The 18,062-nt window shown below is 44.8% G+C and overlaps 1 protein-coding gene across 1 annotated transcript in view; it reads left to right on the top strand.

The window, feature by feature from the left end:
* PLPP3 (phospholipid phosphatase 3) overlaps positions 1–18,062 on the top strand; it is an 80,362-nt gene that overhangs the window by 43,394 nt on the left and 18,906 nt on the right. Inside the window, exons 3-4 of the mRNA XM_019742528.3 lie at positions 11,717–11,997; positions 12,426–12,483. Of these exons, the coding sequence (XP_019598087.1) occupies positions 11,717–11,997; positions 12,426–12,483 (339 nt within the window). The remainder of the gene's footprint in view (positions 1–11,716; positions 11,998–12,425; positions 12,484–18,062) is intronic.

The following is an 18,062-nucleotide window of genomic DNA, read 5'->3' as shown; positions in this document are numbered from 1 at the left end:
TTTGAAATTGGGGAGGTGGGGGAAGGAGGCTAGTAGAATTCTTTTCAACATTCAAAAGAAAAACAGTCCATTTGGCAACTGTAGTAGTTTCTCAAAGGTGGACTAAAGATCTTTGTGTTCAAAAACCGAAATATAAAATCTGATTTTACTATTTTCTCCAATTTGACAGTGTGGGGTTGAGTTCTCCAGGAAGAATGGCTTTGCCTAGAAAAGATGTTTGTAATAGAAGGTAAATAATTGCACAGTACCCTGTACTTAAGGTTTGAACAGGTGTTTTTGACAGTTGGAGGATCAGTTCATTAAATGCTTTTAAGAAACCGACTAAGTGGTTAAGATAAAGACACGCCCCAGGATGGTGTATGCTCTCCACTCTCTGTGTCACTGGCTGGCCTCGTGGGCTGCTCCCACACACAGCACAGCAGCGAAAGACACTCTTCAGAGACCTGGGCACGTACTGACTGTATGAATTAGGTGAATCACTAGTTTCTCTAGCCCTCATTTTCCTCGTCTGTAAAATGAGAGTGGTGTTTGAATTCACTCCTGAGGATTGCTGTAAGAGTCAAATGCTGTCGTGCATGGGAACACACTTTGTGCTGTGGGCTAGATGAACAGAGGGCACTAAAGTAGATTCTGTAAGACCCATGCTGCTGTTAGTGCCTCCTTCCTCAAGCAAAACTCCTGGGCATCAGCTCTTTCCCTGCTGTTTGCCATAACCTGCCCCTTCCGCCTGACAAATGCTAGCATTTCTACAAAAAATCTGCTTTTAAGATTTTAATCATGGCGTGCCTATCTGCTCATGTCATGTTGATGTTTTAATTAAAATGCTCCCTGACCTCCCAGGTTTCCTTGAAATAGTCACGTGTTGTGGTCTTGGTTAGAGCATGAGGAACAGCACTGCTTCCCCAGCCATACACGGTGAGCAACGTAGGTTTGCGTAGTACTTTTCCTATAGTTCTGAGAAAGATCAGGCAAGCAGATACCACAATAATGATCTTTTGTCAGGTGCTGCCGAGTGCCCTAGAAACCTGTGGACCATGTTCAAGCATTTTCCCCCACGGGAACCCCAAGTGCTAGGTATTCTTATGGTTCTCAGTTTAGGGTGTGGTTAAAGGCATAAACTCGGGTTCATATCTGAGATCCTCCGCTATGGAGCGTGTAGCAAGTTAATGAAGCTCACTGAGACTCAGTGGGCTCATCTGTGAAATGGAGATATGTCTACTTATTAAGGTTTTCAGAATTAAATGAGCTAATATATGTAAAGTAACTCAGTGCCTGGCCCCTACCATACACTCAGTAAATGTTAACTATTTTTATACTGAGTACCCAGATTCAAAACATGGTGAATTCACTTAGCCAAGACTCTGTATCTGATAAAAATAGAATCAGCAAAGGAACTCCAGTCTTTGGACTCATATTTCCTGCTCCTTCCTTGCAGTTAATGAACAATATAGAACCCAGGTCTCATGACTGTCGCTCTGGTGCGCTTTGCAAGAGGACCTTTACCTCCTGACCCAGCTGCCCTTTCATTTCAGCTGGAGGCAGGAGGCCTGCTTGCCCGTTTACCTGCCTATAAGTCCCAGAGTCCTCATGGACAAAAGTCAAAGACCTCAGAGGAAGAATGAATCATTCACTTTAGTTGATTCATTTCTGGAAAAGCAATAGAGCTTAAATTCAACAACAACAACACACTTCCCACTTTCCCATTATGACGTCATAGAGCCCGGCTGGCTCCATCCAGAATCTGCTCCTGGTCAGAGGGCATGAGTGACAGTCAGGGCTGGTAGATGGGGACTCCAAGCTGGAAATGTAATCATCCTGCTAAGGCCTTCTGTGCTGAATGTCAGGTTTGTTTAAAACAAGAGAAGCCTGGACTGATTGGATACCCTTGCTTCTGTTTGAACGTCCCCACAACAAAGTAATGGAATGCCGGTGGTGGAGTTTTAGCCATGCAAATCATCAGAAGTTATAGAGAAAGCAGACACCTTTCTATGGCAGGAGATAGGGAAAAACCTAGTCATGTTGACCTCTTTTTCAGATGTATCTCAGATTCTGGAATTGTAGCATAATAGGAATTCCTTCCAAATCCACAAAGCAATGGTTTCTATCCCTGCCTTGTAAAGGCTTAATGACTCTAGCTGCAATGAGATTAGGAGCAAATAGTAAAATATCATCTCCTATCTAGCCTCCTTGCGTTTTGCCTTGCACTGTGCTGTGAAGAGTATTATGGGCAAAGATTTTAATATGGAAAAAATGCTCAGTATTCTTTTTAAATAAACATGGGATCAGTGCTTGCCTTGGTCAAGCCCTGAAAGGGGTTTATATGGATTCTTCATATCTAGGAGTTGATACCTGGGTGAGTCATGGGTGAATCCCCTTCTCCCTCCAGCCATAAAAATGCTGCTTTTCCTCTCAGATCCCATTGAATCTAATCCTCTGTAACGATTCCAACCGGAGAAAAAGCTCAGATTTTGGCATCACCTAACCTAATAGGTTCATGTCCCAAATTCTGTGCTTACTCTTTCTGTTACTTGCCCTTCAACCTAAGGCAAAGCCACTGACTCCCTTGGAAAAGAGGGATACCTTCCTTTTCTGTAAACAAGTGACAATAGTTCACCAACTCCATAGGCTTGTTTTGGGAGTCAAATCAAATGAAAGCATGTGTGTCCTTAGTGAGAATCTTCCTTTTCATTTCTGCACTGTCGTGCAGTTTACAAAGTGGTCTTTATGTGTGCATTGCCTCATTTGCACCTGACAGGAGGGAAGATATCAGAGGATGTGCGCATGGGGCAGCTAAGGTAACGGGGGCTCAAGGATAGTAAGTGACGTTCTCAAAGCTAATTAGGGCAGGGCTAGACCAGGAGTCCTCTGATTCTGAGGCCAAGACTTTTTTTTTGTAATGACACCATGGCTGCCTTCTAAAGCCAGCCTACCTTCCACAATTATTCAAACCCCCATGGTGTAGCAGGTGCTAGGGGTGAACCTCAGTCCAAATAGCTGCATGTTGGCTCTCATCACTAAACTGCCAGAAGCTGTCCCATCTCAAGCAGACAAATAACACCTCAATGCACATTGCCTTGTAATGTGATTTGTGTCCGGTCTTGTCTTCCCAGCTAGATAATAGGTGCCTGGAAGGCAGAGACCAGGCCTTTTCCTCTTGCACATGGTAGGTACTACATAAACAAGCAGACGTCTCCTTCTTCAGCAAGCATTCCTTGGCTCCCTCCTCCCCCACCTTCCAAAGGTCTCAGAGATCCCTGGACCCACCTCTGTGTTTGCAGTTACTGTGCTGAAGTGTCGTGTCTGTTTACTTGTCTCCTTCCTGCTTACCCTGTTAGCTGCATCAGGGTAGGGACCGGTTTGATTTGATTTTGTATTGCTAGACATAGTACAAGGCATAGTCTTTGGTGCTCAATATATATTTGTAAAAATCACAGAGGAGGCCATCCGTTTTGAGCATACAATCAAAAGCATTACTAGGCCAAAAGATGTCAGAGGATGTATGGAGCAGGGAAAAGTGTCCAATTTGCTTCCCTAAACTTTTAAATGTGGTCCATGCTGCCCACTGGAATGTGCTCTGTACCACATGAAAATTGCTTGCTGGAGAGACAAGAAGAAGAGCTTGATACCTCCAAGATTTGTTTATTCAGGATCAGGCTTCAGTTTGCCTACATCTGGACTTCATTACTTCCTCCCCATCCCCCATCTCCCTTTATCTGAGAAAGCACTGCCAAGAAAACAAGGTTCCCCAAGATTGCCTCCTCATTAAAGGTTAGTCAAGTTTTCAACTCTAAAAAAAGTGAAGTCACACTGGCCCAGTGGTGCCTTAGTGGGAGACCCCTACCCCCAGTTTACAGTCCACTACATCTGTGCAATTACCAAGACCACCAACAGAGAGTGGGGCCACATTAATCCTCCAACTGTGTCATCTCCTGATCAGAAGGCTAGAGAGTTCTTCTGAGACCTTCTTATCCCTAGAGGCGTGGTGGGAGGGGGCATCTATTTGCAATTTAACAAACACAGGCATTGAGATAAAGATTTACTGTAGTCTGTTCCCTTTCCCAACCACCTCCACTCATGCCCTGGAAGAGTGAGAGCTGTAGTAATTCTTCCTAAGTTACGTAGAGCTCTGAGGGGTTAATGACTTTGAAAAATGTATCTAATACGAAGGTGACGATATTCTCCATTTTAAGTGATAATGCTTAGGAGGCTGACAAAATCTGTTGGTGTGAGTCAGTGAGTGTTAGAGGATGGGGTAGAGAGTCGGATAACATTTGTGAGCTACCTAATGGGCCGGAAACCAAAATGCCTTATCTTAAATCCTCTTCAACAGCTACACGAGATAGGTATTATTTACCCTATTTACAATGAGGGAGGCTTACGAGGGTGACGTGACTAGTGTGAGGTTACTCTGCTTGGTGGGTGGGGGAGCAGGAATTAAAACCCAGGTCTGTCTGGCTTCAAAGCCCAGTGTTTGAACTGAAGGTGCACTCTGTGCTAGGTGCTGTGCAGAGTGGTCTTTATTTAGTGACCTATCAAAGCTTTTAGTTCCCGGGCTTGGAGCTCAGTGTATGAAGGAAGAAAAACCATCTAGACCACTGGGCAGGTGACCACGGAAGATGGATGGTGTATCACAGGGTTTTGTATGAAGTGGTTTGTGCCGACAGTGATAACCTGCTGTGTAGGTCGATACATGGTGAAACCTCCCCTACAACAAGCAGGCATGCGATAGGCACCTTGACCTAGAAGCTATAAGACATAGATAATGCCCTTGGAGCTTATGGTCTGATGGGGAAGCAGGTCATGTAGTAGACTGACTACACTATTAGACTATTAGAGACCCTTAAGGAAACTAAAAAATTGGTCGGAGAATAAGAAGAGAGTCAGGGCAGTGCGGGGTGGTGGGCCCCAGAGAGGTGAGAGCTACAGTACAAAACAGGCCACATGCTATAGATGGCCTGAGGGATAAACACAGTGCTATAGGAGTTCAGAGGAAGATCATTGAAGGTTATTGTCATTTGGCGAAGACTTCATCATCATCATCACCGTTCATTGAGCACTTTTACCCATTTAATTATCACAACAGCCCTTGAGCTGTTGGTACTGTCAACATCCTCCTTTATATACAGAAGGAAACAGAGTTCTCAAGCTCAGTTGTGCAAGACCCACAAGTAAAAGAGCCAAAACTTTAACCTAGTACACTAGTTGGCAGGTGAGCTCTACTTTGAAAGATGATTTAGGACTCTCATCAGAGAACCTGACCTTTCAGGCAGAGGAGATTGCTTCAACAATAGTAGAGCCTGAACAATAGTGTTTTTGGATCTCGGCTGGGGGAGTGGAGAATAAGGTAATAGACAAAGCTAAGGTAGGAAAGGATTATATAGCTATATTGTGAAATTCCTTGAGTGCTGGGGAATTCCTCCAATTAACTGGCTAGAGTTGGATGATTGTATTTGAAGCTAGCTTGGTCAATTTTCTAACCAAGGTACAGATGAGGCCGGAACCACAGTGACAGCAATGCAAGGAGAAAAGAGGGGAAAAAAGATGGCTGTGTGAGATGCCTTGCAAAAGTAGGATGAAGAGAATTTTACTGACAGTAGGATAAGGGAGAGGGAGGAGCCTACAATTTCATGTCTTTGAAGTTGTATGTTTGGTGGTACCTTGAGCAGAAATGGAGGCAAGAAAAGTGAGGTTTGGGGCAGAAGTTGGACTGAGTGGAATGGATAGGTTGACATGCTAATAACATCAATTTGATAATCAGCTGGAAGATATGACTGAAGATTGGAATAGGGCTGATAGGGGTAAGGTATAAACTGAGCCTAGAGAGAGCAAGAGATACCCTTTTGGAGGTCATCTTCACAGAAGTAATAATTGAAACTATTGAAGCAGCTGAGATCACAGCAGACAGGCAAGAATACAACCCTAGGGAAGACCCACCTTTATCTGGTAGAACCCGGAAGTGGAGGCACTGGAAGAAAAAGGTGTTTGAGAATAGGAAGAAAAGGACCATGGTGCTATATTAAGGAAGCTTAGGAAATTCAATGTCAAAAGGAGTAAGAGATAGGTTGTAGGCAATGCTACAGAAAGAACAGCCAGGAGATTCTTTCACGGACGGGCTAAGGTGGTCATCTAGGAGAACTATGGGTTTGAGTCCCTGAGTTTTGGGAAGAGAATGTCTTCTTTATGAAGATGGTGGGCATAGGGCAGCTGCTGCTCATTTCAACCATGAATAGCTTCTGTGGCCTCTATGTGGCCTTTTTGCTGTCCATATCCTAGATATTGGAGTTTTGACTTACCCAGAAACTCTACGGGTGACCTTGGACAGATCTATGTTCTCATTGCCTTTTACAGTCTGTGAGGCACTGATGTCTTGCTACGAGGCTGAAGACAACCAAGTGAGAGAAGAATCAAAAATTAAATTTTTCATCAATGATTTGTAATCACTAAAGATGCTGCATTTTATTGCAGTAGATGGAGCGTTAAGCTTCAGAGAAAATATAGCTTCACTTGTGTCTCTATCCTTAGAAGCAGGACCTAGGTAACTTTACATGTTTCCTTTCCCTTGGGACTGAGAAATAAACTGAGAACGATTTCTTCCTTCATTGTTCTCAATCCTCAAATGTTTGTTGAGTGAAACTCTTCTGGACTGAAAGAAGTTCATTAATCCCCATAACTGAGATGTGAAAGAATAACTTGGTGCTCTGTGGCTGGAAGGGACTTAGATGGGCAGGTGTCTGACAAGATTACGTGATCTTACCAGGTGCTCTGTAACTGTCCATCTCACTGGAGACACAGCCCCTGCTGCCTGCTAGGACTTCTAAGAGAAAGCCAGCTTGATGCTGTCAGAGCACAAGAACCAGAATGAAGAAGTCCAGGTTACAGTGACAGTCCTGCCACTGCCTTATTTCTGACCCCGGGTGATTCACTGACCTCTCTGGCCTTCACCTTACTCACTTATAAAGTGTCGATAATAACTTAGTAATTCATAGTCTGTTGGTGACAAGCAAATAACACAGTAGATGTGAGAAGGTTTTGAAAGCTGTAAAGTGCTATGCAAATATTATTCAAGCAGATCAGAGTATAGGGAAGCTGGTCCTTCAAATTCAGCAGGGGAAGATGAGTTCCTGGTCTTTAAAAGGAGAGATTATTGAGATACTACGTGCAAAAATTTTACTTTTCTTCAGATAATTTAAAAATAGAGTGGAATGTTAAAAAATAACACCAAAGATACAGTAGAATTGCTCTTTCTGCATTGGGTTTAGATTTCCCTTCCACTTTGTTCCCCTGAAAAAGACATACTAGATTAAAAGGTCAAAGCCAATGTCATCCATACACACGTTTTCTGGTTCTACCCTGGAGGGGGTAGTACTTCCAAACTTGAACTTGGAAGTTCTCTTCCAAGGAGCTCTTGGGGGTATCTTGGAAAAGATATTTTCTACAAGTATTTGTTAATTTTTTTGTTTCCCCTTCTCCAATGGAAGAAGAAAATTAACTTTTGGAGGGCTCCTCTGTTAGGTCCTGGGCATCTGACATACCACTTTCTTGAATCCCCTAGCAATCCTGCCAGGTAGATATTATCAGTCGTCTTTCATAGATGAGGAGACCTAAACCCAGAGAGGTGAAGTCACTTGCCTAAGGTAAGAGATGGGATTCAGACCAAAGATTTTCTGGCTCCAAAGTCAGTACTTCTTTTACCACCCTAAGCTCTCCTTTCCAAAAAGTCTATCCCAATATTTCTCCAGATTTCCTCTCCAGAACAGTTCAATATTTGTGAATCTGTGGGCTGTTGAGCTCTTTTTCACCAAAAAAGACAGGAAGGGTGGCTGTCTTAGAGTTTGAGACAACCTCCCCCCAAACTGCAGCCGTTCTCAGGCAAGGACTGATCCCTTTCTGTCCCCTCATAGCTTAATTGCAATGCTTTCCCAGTTTATTAGTTTCCAGATTCTGTGCCAAGTGCTTTAAAAGGCAGGTAGGGGAGAGTTCTCTGCTCACCTGGCAGCCTGCCATGCCCCTCCCCCCTACCCCCACCCCCCAGAATCTGTTGCTTGCTGTTTCAGAAAGGGATCAACATTGAAGGCATTTTTCTCAGCAGTGAAATTTACATATCACCATCTTGCTGACTGAAGCAGAAACGAGGGCTCCAGGGGCAGGAGTCTGGGGGTGGGGACAGAGCCTTTGTAGGAGAGAGGGAGGGGGAGGGAAGAGCTTATTTTATTACCCAGGAATAAAAACATTGTGAGTAATGAATAAAGTCCGAAAGCAGTAAATCTGGGACTCCAGAGTTAGGTGTGTAATGTGTCAGAGAACAATTTAAGCCTTCGCCTCTTCTGCAGAGGTGAGGTATGCAGGCCGTCATTCACAGCCCGAATTTCATTAAACGGTCTTTTAAAGGTTAGGATTACAAGAAGCCAAGTCCGGCTGGTTCATAATGATGATTTATGGCTGTGTTGTCGACTCCCCGACCCTTCTGTACAAGGGGATAGAGAAAATACATAATTTGTTGCTCATTAACTCCAAGATCTGTCAGGCTGGCCCAGAAGCCATGTGGTCCTGGAGTCATGCGTCTGCTAAATGACTTCAGCCTGGCCCAGTCCTTGAAAATATACAATTGCTATGCTATAGTGGAAACTGTTTTTAATAACAATAGACATAATAAAGTTATCTCACTGTAGTCTGGCATGGGTCTGGGTCTTTGAACTTGAGAGTCAGAATAGCTGGGTTCTGCTCTGTAGCCTCAAATCCTTCAAATAAGTTGCTATCTCTCAGAGCCTTGGTATCGCCATCTGTAGAATGGGTATATCTTCTCCACAGTTGAAGATTAAGTGAAACTATAAAGTGTGAAAGATAGGTGAACAATTGCTGCTATGATTAGCATTGTTATGAGGATTTGAGGTGCCCTCAAATGTTCTTTTTACCTCTTTACCTTCCCATGAGCAACAAGGAAGCATTTTAATTAGAAGTTTACTGTTTGCAAGACTGTGGCATGGAAAGCCGAAGTTTTAGGATGAAGGGATGTTAGAAGTGAAAGGAACCCTTGAGTTGTAATCAAACCCTTTCTCTCTATGCTGACTGAAGCAGAGAGATGACTCACTTGAGATTAATCAGTAGATTCATGTAAAAGATGCTAATTTGTAGTGGAAACTTGCGTGTTCTTTCACAGCATTAAACAGGAAATCACACTCAAGCCGAGCCAATTCAGAAAATTTCTTAATCTGTGGCCATGGTATGGTTTGAGGAACTCAGGAGCAGTCCAAGGGTGGGGGTTGTGCATGCGGCCCCGGTTCCGCTCTTTGCCTGTGTTATCTCCGGGGAAGCACCCTTCCTCTGCTCCTGCTTGTTACCTTTGCAGGGCTGGGGGGCTAGTGGTGGAGGTGTAGCACAGCAGAGTTGAGAATAAATGCTATTGCAAGTATGAGGTAGTAAATCACGGAATCGAGCGTCCTCATTTTGCAAATGGAGACCCTAACTTAACCCATATTCATTCAATGAGTACCTTCGAACCCTGGCCCCTTGACTCCGAGTTTAGTGGTGTTTTTTTTTTTCCCTCTGCACCTAAAATCATGTGAGTATGACTTATAAATAAAAAATAAGAGAGAACACGATGGTGGTAATAAACATCTGGAACTTGTTAGCCTGGAAGGTTACATAGGGTAAAAGTGTAAACAGGTTCAAAAGGGGAATTAGAATGAATGGTAGGAAAGAATGCTGGGTGGGGAGTTGGAACACCTGGGTCTAATCTTTAGATGTGAGTTAATTTGGACCTCAGTTTGTTCTGTATATAATGGACCCTTTCATTTCTGACTTGCTGTGCTTCTCAGATTTTAATCTTTGCAACATGTTATCAAAGGTCTCTTCGTAATGTTTAGAGGATATTTCTAATTTTGCCATAAGGCAGCTGTGAGAACTACTGTCCTGCTCCCTTTCATTAATTCATTCATTCAACTAATAGTCTCTGAGCACCTCCATCGGATCAGGTAATAGTTCTGCTCAGCCGGGGAATAGCTAAGTCAGGACTTGGTTCTTTCTCTCTCTAATAGAGAATCATACTCAAAGTGACCTGGGAAACCAAAGTCTAGTACTTAGAAGTAGCAAGCTTTTATAAACACAGAATCACTGTATAAATGTTAGCAGAAGTAGCTGTTCTCACTACTGTACCTGCTGGCCTCGCGGCCCAGCTGGCATTTCCCTCCTACATGGCCATCCTCTCCCCAGACTTTGGAGCCCCTGAGGACTTGGATCACACCCCATGCCTTGACGCCTTCCCTCGCAGTGAAGAATAGCAGGAGACTTAGAAAAGGAGTGCCCGGATGTGTCAGTCGATTGCTTCCCTTGTGGTTGTGAACTTGCTCTCTGCTCCCTGAAAGGGCAAGTGTGGCTCATCATCCCGCCCTGTGAGGAAGTGTGAAAGGGACTTTGTGGTGAGTGATGAGTTGAACATTGGCGTCCCTGGACTGTGGTGCAACAGGAGGAAGTGGTCATGGCTGTGCTGTGGAGTTAAGACAAGGGCAGCAGGCTGTGTGGTTGTGCATCACCAAAGCAGCATTGGTCCTCTGCTGCGAAGGCATCATAGGCAATTGTCTTACAGGGTATGGACTGGCCTCCCATCCTTAACGTAAAACCAGGTCGTTTCCGTTGAAGTGCTTCCCCCCCTCAGGAGAAGTTCCCCCACCCCCCAGCCTCAACAATATCTATCATGGTTTTTGTGAGGATTTCACAAAGGAAGTATATAAAAGCAATGCCTGGTATGCAGTAGGTATTCAATAATTGATAGCTCTCTTTTATTATTATTTTTTTTTTAGTGGTGATAAATGTCCCCTCAGTGTCAAGGAGTAGATACAGTGGGGTGGAAGAAGGGTATGAAAATCAAGACTCACTCGCCCTCCTTCAGAATTGAAGGAACAATGCAGGCAGACTTGAGGAAATTCACCAACTCCGAAGGGCATTGTACTAACCGTGCCTTGGTTTGTAGTGCAGTGTTCTTTTCATCATACCATACTTCTGAAACGGGAGATGAAAGAATCACTTTCTATGACCCAGCTCGTTTCCCATCCATGTTATCATATTTAAGCCAACAACTCTGGAAAGGTGTGTAGCCTCCTTTCATGGAGAAGGATAGAAGGAAACTTAAGCCTGGAGAGGTTAAGTTATTGCTGAAGGACATCAGGTAGGTGGCAGAGCCTAGATTCAAACCTAGGACTTGGTCTTGGGATATTCACCCTCCCCTGTAGAAACCCTCACTGTGGCTCGATGCTGACACAAGGCTCAGGCCCTTTGTAGAGTTAGATCGTTAGTGATTCTTTCCTCCAAATCCCAGATTCCTCAGATCCTCTGATGTCCTGGCCACCCTTAACCCTGTCTTGATTTTTAATCAATTTTTTTTTCTATAGCTAAGTTCTTATTTGTCTCTTTCTTACATTAAAAAATACGTGTATATTTACATATAAATATGTTTGGTTTTATGTTTTTCTTGTTACAAAGGTATTAGATAGCTATGTAGGACTTTTTTGAAAAAAGCAAATAATGACCAAGTTAGCACTTTGATCTTTCCTCCCAAACATATTTGTGTCTGTGTACTTAATAAATAGAACATTGGGATTTTCTAGATTACAGCTTACAGCTGTAGACTGAACATTCTCTTTTGTCATTAAATACACTTTACAGCATCAGTTTTGTTGATGCATCTTGATACTGCCTAATTCCCCCGTTGGTTTCCTTTCAGATCATCACAGGGGAATTCTACCGGATCTACTACCTGAAGGAGAAGTCCCGGTCAACGATTCAGAATCCCTACGTGGCAGCCCTCTATAAGCAAGTGGGTTGCTTCCTCTTTGGCTGTGCCATCAGCCAGTCCTTCACAGACATTGCTAAAGTCTCCATTGGACGCCTGCGTCCTCATTTCTTGAGTGTCTGCAATCCTGATTTCAGCCTGATCAACTGCTCTGAGGGCTACGTTCAGAACTATAAGTGCAGAGGTGATGACAGCAAAGTCCAGGAAGCCAGGTGAGACGCCTCCTCCCGTGGCCGCTGTGCACCCCTTTGAGACAGAGAGTTCAGTGAGCACTTAACTAAGCACCTCCGAGGCGCCAGGCCCGGTGCTGTGCTCCGGGTTAGATGGGTCGCTATGGCATAGTGCTTATGCTTGAGGAAGTCACATGACTGAGCTAGACACATACGTAAACAATATGACATAGCATTGGTACGTCCATTCATTAATTCATTAATTCATTCATTCATTCATTCATTCAGTTGCTTGTCCATGTGTTCTTGACGATGCCTCAGGTTACAGGCGGTCTGTCCAAAGCACCACCTGGGATGTAAAACCAAGACGGTGCTGTTCTCTAGGTCAGTCTAGGGAGGGAAGGCAGGCAGACAATTGTGTAGCAGGGATGTGAATATGGCCCTCTCACGGCCCTCTCTTACTCTTGCAGGAAGTCCTTCTTCTCTGGCCACGCCTCCTTCTCCATGTACACTATGCTGTATTTGGTGGTAAGTACCTGCCCTCTTATTCCAATGGAGCCCAGCCCCAGCTTAAATCCCTTCTGTGCATAAAGCCCCCCCGGGGGGTTTGGGACAGGTGTACTATGAAATCCTTGAAAAAGGGCTCAGCTAGAAAATTTGAGTTCTATTCTGAACTCCGCCACTGCCTCCGCAGAAGTTGTTTTAGTCTCCAGGATTTTCTTATTTTTCAAATAAAAATAATTACTGTAGTTGCTTGGTAAGCATTGTGTACCCATTTTGAAATTATAAAGTGAAAAAAGACACTTTGTATAACATTTTATGGGAACAAGGACTGTTTTCTGAAAATCCATTAAACTCGGTTGCTCCTTACAGGAACCTTATTATGTCATAAGTAATATTATTTCTATTGTGGGAAAGGATTACTTAGTAAGGCTCAAGAGAATGCAAGTGAACTGCCAGAATTTACATAGATACCAGGACTATTGCTCAAACTTAAGCCGCCTGGTCAAGTTTTTTGCAATGTTCCCCATGCTGGTCCTCTAGTCTATTGATGGAAGAGCTTGAAAACTCACCATCATATGACTACATAGAGTGATTTTATGTTTTACAAAGTACTGCGTCCATGAGCACACGTGACCTTGTACTAACAGGGAAGTATCAAAATCCTCATCCCCATTGCTTGGATGCAGAGACCAAGGCCCAGAGAGGCAACGCCGCATGTTGGAGGTCCTTCAACTGGTAGTGGAGCCACGATCTGAATCCCCATGTTGCCCTTCCCATGGCCATGTCTGCTCTGACTTCCTGTAGATGCTGGGGCAGTGCAGGTGATATCCCGTTCCCTGCCAGCTGCTGCACAGATAGCGGCTGATCTGTTTCTCTTTGTCAGTTAAATATGGTCCCCCTGCCTTTCCTCTTCCCTTGAATGAGGTTGGTGTGCCAAGGCACTTCCTGCTTTCGACTGCTTTGATGGGAGGACAGAGCGAGAAGGCACCGAGAGGTCAGACATAGCTCAGAGGAGCATAAGCTGTTTGGAAAAAGGACGTTTTGATTTTGACTTATTTAAGAAACATGATTAGGAATTGGAAAAAACTTTTAAGTTGTTTTGTCTTGTTTCTTCCCCCCAATCCTTTCCAAGTCTGGAGGCCTCTGGGCTTCCCGTTACCTAGGATGCAGAACTAAAAGGTGGGCCCCAACCTATAGAAACATTCAATGTGGATTTTATTTATTCGTGAAGAACACTTCCCTTCATTCTTGATTTTCTTGTTTTTTGTGTTTGCTTCGCTCTTAGAAAGGATAACTTAGCAAAGATATTCAGTTTAGTTTCCTGTTCCATTTCTATATTTTACCCAGGCCTGGAAGCAATTTTACAAATGTAATCTCACTGTTTGGTAAAGGTGCTTACAGGAGTGCATATGTGCTCAGTTTTCTGTATTCCTTCATTTTCTTCCAAGAGAAAAACACGGGATAATTTTGAAACCTACGCCATGCAGTGTGTGCTCCACAGCTGCCCCAAAGGTAAAGGCGCTGACAGGTTTCTGGTGCCTTCTGTGTGCCAGGCGCCGTGTGGAGCGCACACTGTAATATTCGATTCTCTCAGTAACCCAATGAGATACCTTGTGATTACCCTGCTTTCCGTTTAAAATAGACCAACCAACCGAAATCTAAGAAGGTCTGCAGTAAAAGGTCTACATCCAGGAAGACGCAGAAAGGGTATCTGAAAGCGGGTCTTTATAACTCCAGCATCATTTTATGTGCTTTTCATTATCCTGCACTACGAACACAAAAACAAAACAAACCTGCAGAATAAACTTAAGGAATATAAGCCCTTGACCCTGATTTCAATTTCACCTGAAGGCGAGCTGCCTTTCTTCAGATCTGCTTTAAGGGGTGAGATGCTCCTCTCACCGTGCCCACCCCCCCCAACCCCCACTGAATTACCTCCTTACCAGCTATGATTACAGCAAGTCTCTGCAGGGGGCATGGATGCGGAGCAGATTTTGATTGAATGTTTATTTGCATCTCTCTGAGGGAGGAAAAATTGCAGTGCCTTTGTGTTCCTGGAAAGAAGAAAAAGAAGGAGGGAGAAAGTTAGAAAGGGAGAGAGGAAAGGAAGAGACGGGGAGGAAGAAGAGCCTTCTTAATCCTTCATCTCTTGAGCACATTAGGAGACACACTCCCTCATGCACACACCCTACACTCTTAGGAACCCTCGCGGACTTATATGCATTCAACATGCACAACTCACATGTACCACATACAAATACAGGGCTCTTCACCTCTAAGGTTATCTTGCCCTAAAACAACCTCTGAAGCTAAGAGCCAAAAAGTAAGGGCAGTGCTCTTTGCCAGGGCTGTTTTTTTGTGATATTACATGGAAATGTCAGCCCCTTGAATGTCCATTTTGCAATGTTTTCTATCATTAAGTTTGCTGCCTGTCAGAATTGGTGGGAAATCCTGCAGCCAGTCAGAGAAGCCCTTAGACCCTCTCCCCGCTCTTTCATGTTAGGCTTCAGGAAGTGCTGGAGTTGGGTGCTTTTGTTAACACAGCCTGCGATCCCAGCTTCTGTGGAGCCTTGGAGAGAATCACATTTGAACTGGTTGGGTGTAGTGTTAACAGCTTTTGCCTTTAGAGTCAGACAGACCTGGATGATTCTGGCCATGCCAATTAATAGCTATGGAACCATGAGTGTGTTACTTAGCTTTCAAGCCTCAGTGTACTCACCTGTAAAGTGGAGACAATCATGTCTGTTTTACAGCGTTATTGCCACTTTTCTCTAGACCCCTCTTTCCCCATCTGTCAAATGAAAGAGTGGAATTAGATGGTGCCTGTTTATCTCTCAATCTCTGTGGCTCTGTTTGAAAGAAGGTTGAACTACCCTAACTGCTGATGGGAGGCCCTCAGGGACAAACTTAGGCCCACATTACCATGGAGTTCAAAGAGAGTGGCCGCCCAGAAGCATCAGCCACCCCTAACTACAGGCCTTTCAGCACCAGCTGCCATGTCAAGCCTCCCAGGGCTTTGCAGGGCATTCCGTATTAGGTTTTGATTTGTAAAATAGTTAGCTTGGAAAAACCATTCCCCAAACACCAAATTATCTCTGGGCACGGAACCTTAAGGATGAGGTTAGGGCTTGTTAATGCATATTCTAATGAGAAAAATCCCACAGCGTATATAAACATCAATGGTGCTTCCCACCCGTGAGCCCTGGCCTCCACCCCAGAGCACCACATCTGGATTGGTCCTGCACTTCCATAGTCAGGGACTGAAGATGTCCAGTTAAAATGCCAACAGCAGGGCAGGCACCCATTCGTGTAATGTATCTGCTGTCTCCTCTGTTGTGTCACCTTCGGGGGCTACTGAGCTAAATCAGACCTGGGGTCTGCCCTCCAGGAACTTCCCTGTGCATTCAACATTCAGCATCCAGCACATATTTAGCGAGTGGTTCTGATGCACCAACCACCGCGCCAGGGGTGGGAATATGGAGATTAGGAAGGCATGGTCACAGTCCTTGGGGAGTGCAGTCTAGAGAAGCAGGTGGACAATGACAATAGTCCAGTTCATTGTGCAGGGGAGAAGCAAGGGGATGTGTTGGTGATGGTGGAAGCTGAGAATTGTAGCAGCTACCCCGGAGTGGACAGTGGCAGAAGCCAGGGAAGGTTTCCAGTCGGATGAAGGTGGGAGGATTGGAAGGACTCACTACCTGTGTAGAGGTGGGAAGAAGGATGGTGCTTTGAGAACGGTAGGTGCTCCGTTCAGTACAGCATTGATCTGAGAGGAAGCCAGGGGTGGAGGGCACGTTACTTGCTGAGAAGACCTGTGGTAGCATCTGCCCTGACCCCTCCTTTTGCAGCTCAGATTAGGCAGCAGTACATTCCTCTGGGGCCGGCTGCTCCTGCTGTGCTCCTTTCCCAGGACTCTGCTCTTTGCCCCCTTGCCCCCTTGCCCGTCCCTGGCCACCCTGTGTAAAATGACAGTCCCCTCCTCCGATACTCCCTAATATCCTTTGTGGCTTCCCCCCACACACACACAACTTCTCACCTCTGACGTACTATGTATTCGCTTCTTTGTTTATCTCCACTAGGGAAACTGAGCTTCTGTCCATTCCAGTCAGAACTTTGTTTGTCTCCTCATCACTCACTTGATAGATCACAAGGGGCGTGTGTGGTGTCGGAAAGGTCTTGGTTGCCTCTTCGCTGAACTCTTTACCTATTGACTCTTGACTGCGATGCCCATGAGAACTGTTTATGTGTGGAGGGTAGGTTGGGTACCAAGGAAACAGGGAAGTGGTTGTCCTCGGACAGCCATGTTCTCCAGCCTGTGGTTGTTAGTCATTGAGGTTTGTTCAACGTGTTAGGAATCCTGGAGCACTGGGGTCTGGTGTGCCCACGAGACATTCCCACAGATCCTGGGAGTGTCTGAAACTGCAGAAACAAGATTGTGGTTTCCAAGGGGAATATACCGCTGTGCCAGATGTTTTTCCTTTTGTCCCTCTCTATCCCATCCATCCATCCATCCATCCATCCATCCATCCATCCTTCCAGTGTCAGTGACCAGTGTCAGACCTGTGTCAGCATCCAGGGACACCACAAGAGTTCACATCTTGTGTGGAAAGCCTGAAAAGTACATAGCTGCCAAACAATGGGATGAGTTCTCTGACTGAGGGTGGAATAAAGGGTTAGAGCACAGAGGAAAGGGCTGTTACCTCTGCTGGGAGGTGCACTAAGACAATTCACAGGCTCTCCTTACCTTAAGGTCAGCTCAGAGATTCTACTCTAACTCTCACAAAAGCTGGCCACTTGTGTTTCAGGGATGGGTGTTACAAAAGCATGTGAACAGTAAATGAGAGGAGCCCGAAGTTCAAATGCCCCATGCAGGTTGTTCTTTCGTTCATGACAGCTATGTAGTCCCCTCAAATTGGTTCTTTTCTCCAAAGATATAAGTACAATAGAAAAGACCAATACTTTGTGTGCAAAGCACTAATTCCCTAAAGAAGCCAGATGGTTCTGTGGTTAGAGCATGAACTTAGAAAGAGGCAAATCTTCCTTCATGTAAATCATGCCTCTTGTTACCTTGAACAAGTGACGTGGCCTCTTTTGGCCTTGTTTTCTTCATCTGTAAAATGGGCACAGTGGTGTCCATCTACCAGGATGATTGTGCAAACTGCAGGTTGTGTCATTTAAAGCACCTAGCACAGTATCTAGAACAGTGCTCGGCAAAATGATACTTTCTTTTTCTCTCCCTGATAGTGACAGAAAATAAGATCTGATTCCCTTCTAAAGAAGGAGCAAGATCAACTAAAGCAAATATTTCTCTTTTGTCCTGAAAGTAATTGAATGATTTTCCAGAGAGAGGTTCCAGTTCTGCACCATGTAGACGAGTCACCGGGCACATGAAGCAGAGCCAAGCGTGCGCCATGGAGGAGATGAGAGGGAAAAACTGTCTCCCTGTGGGTGTCAGTGATCTGGACAGACTTCCAGGAAGACAGCAGGCCGGGACACAAGGAGGGACAAAAGCCTCCTTTTCACTCTTAGCAGAGCTGTCCCAAGAGCAATGGAAATGAAGGGAAAGGACAGTACCGACCTGTTTCACCAGTATGCAAATCGTG

Source organism: Rhinolophus sinicus, chromosome 14 (assembly GCF_057876585.1).
Source record: "Rhinolophus sinicus isolate RSI-liver-muscle chromosome 14, RSI-T2T, whole genome shotgun sequence".
NCBI classification, from domain to species: Eukaryota; Metazoa; Chordata; class Mammalia; order Chiroptera; family Rhinolophidae; genus Rhinolophus; species Rhinolophus sinicus.
Note: the sequence above shows the minus strand (reverse complement) of the source record. Positions and strands in the feature narration are given on the sequence as shown.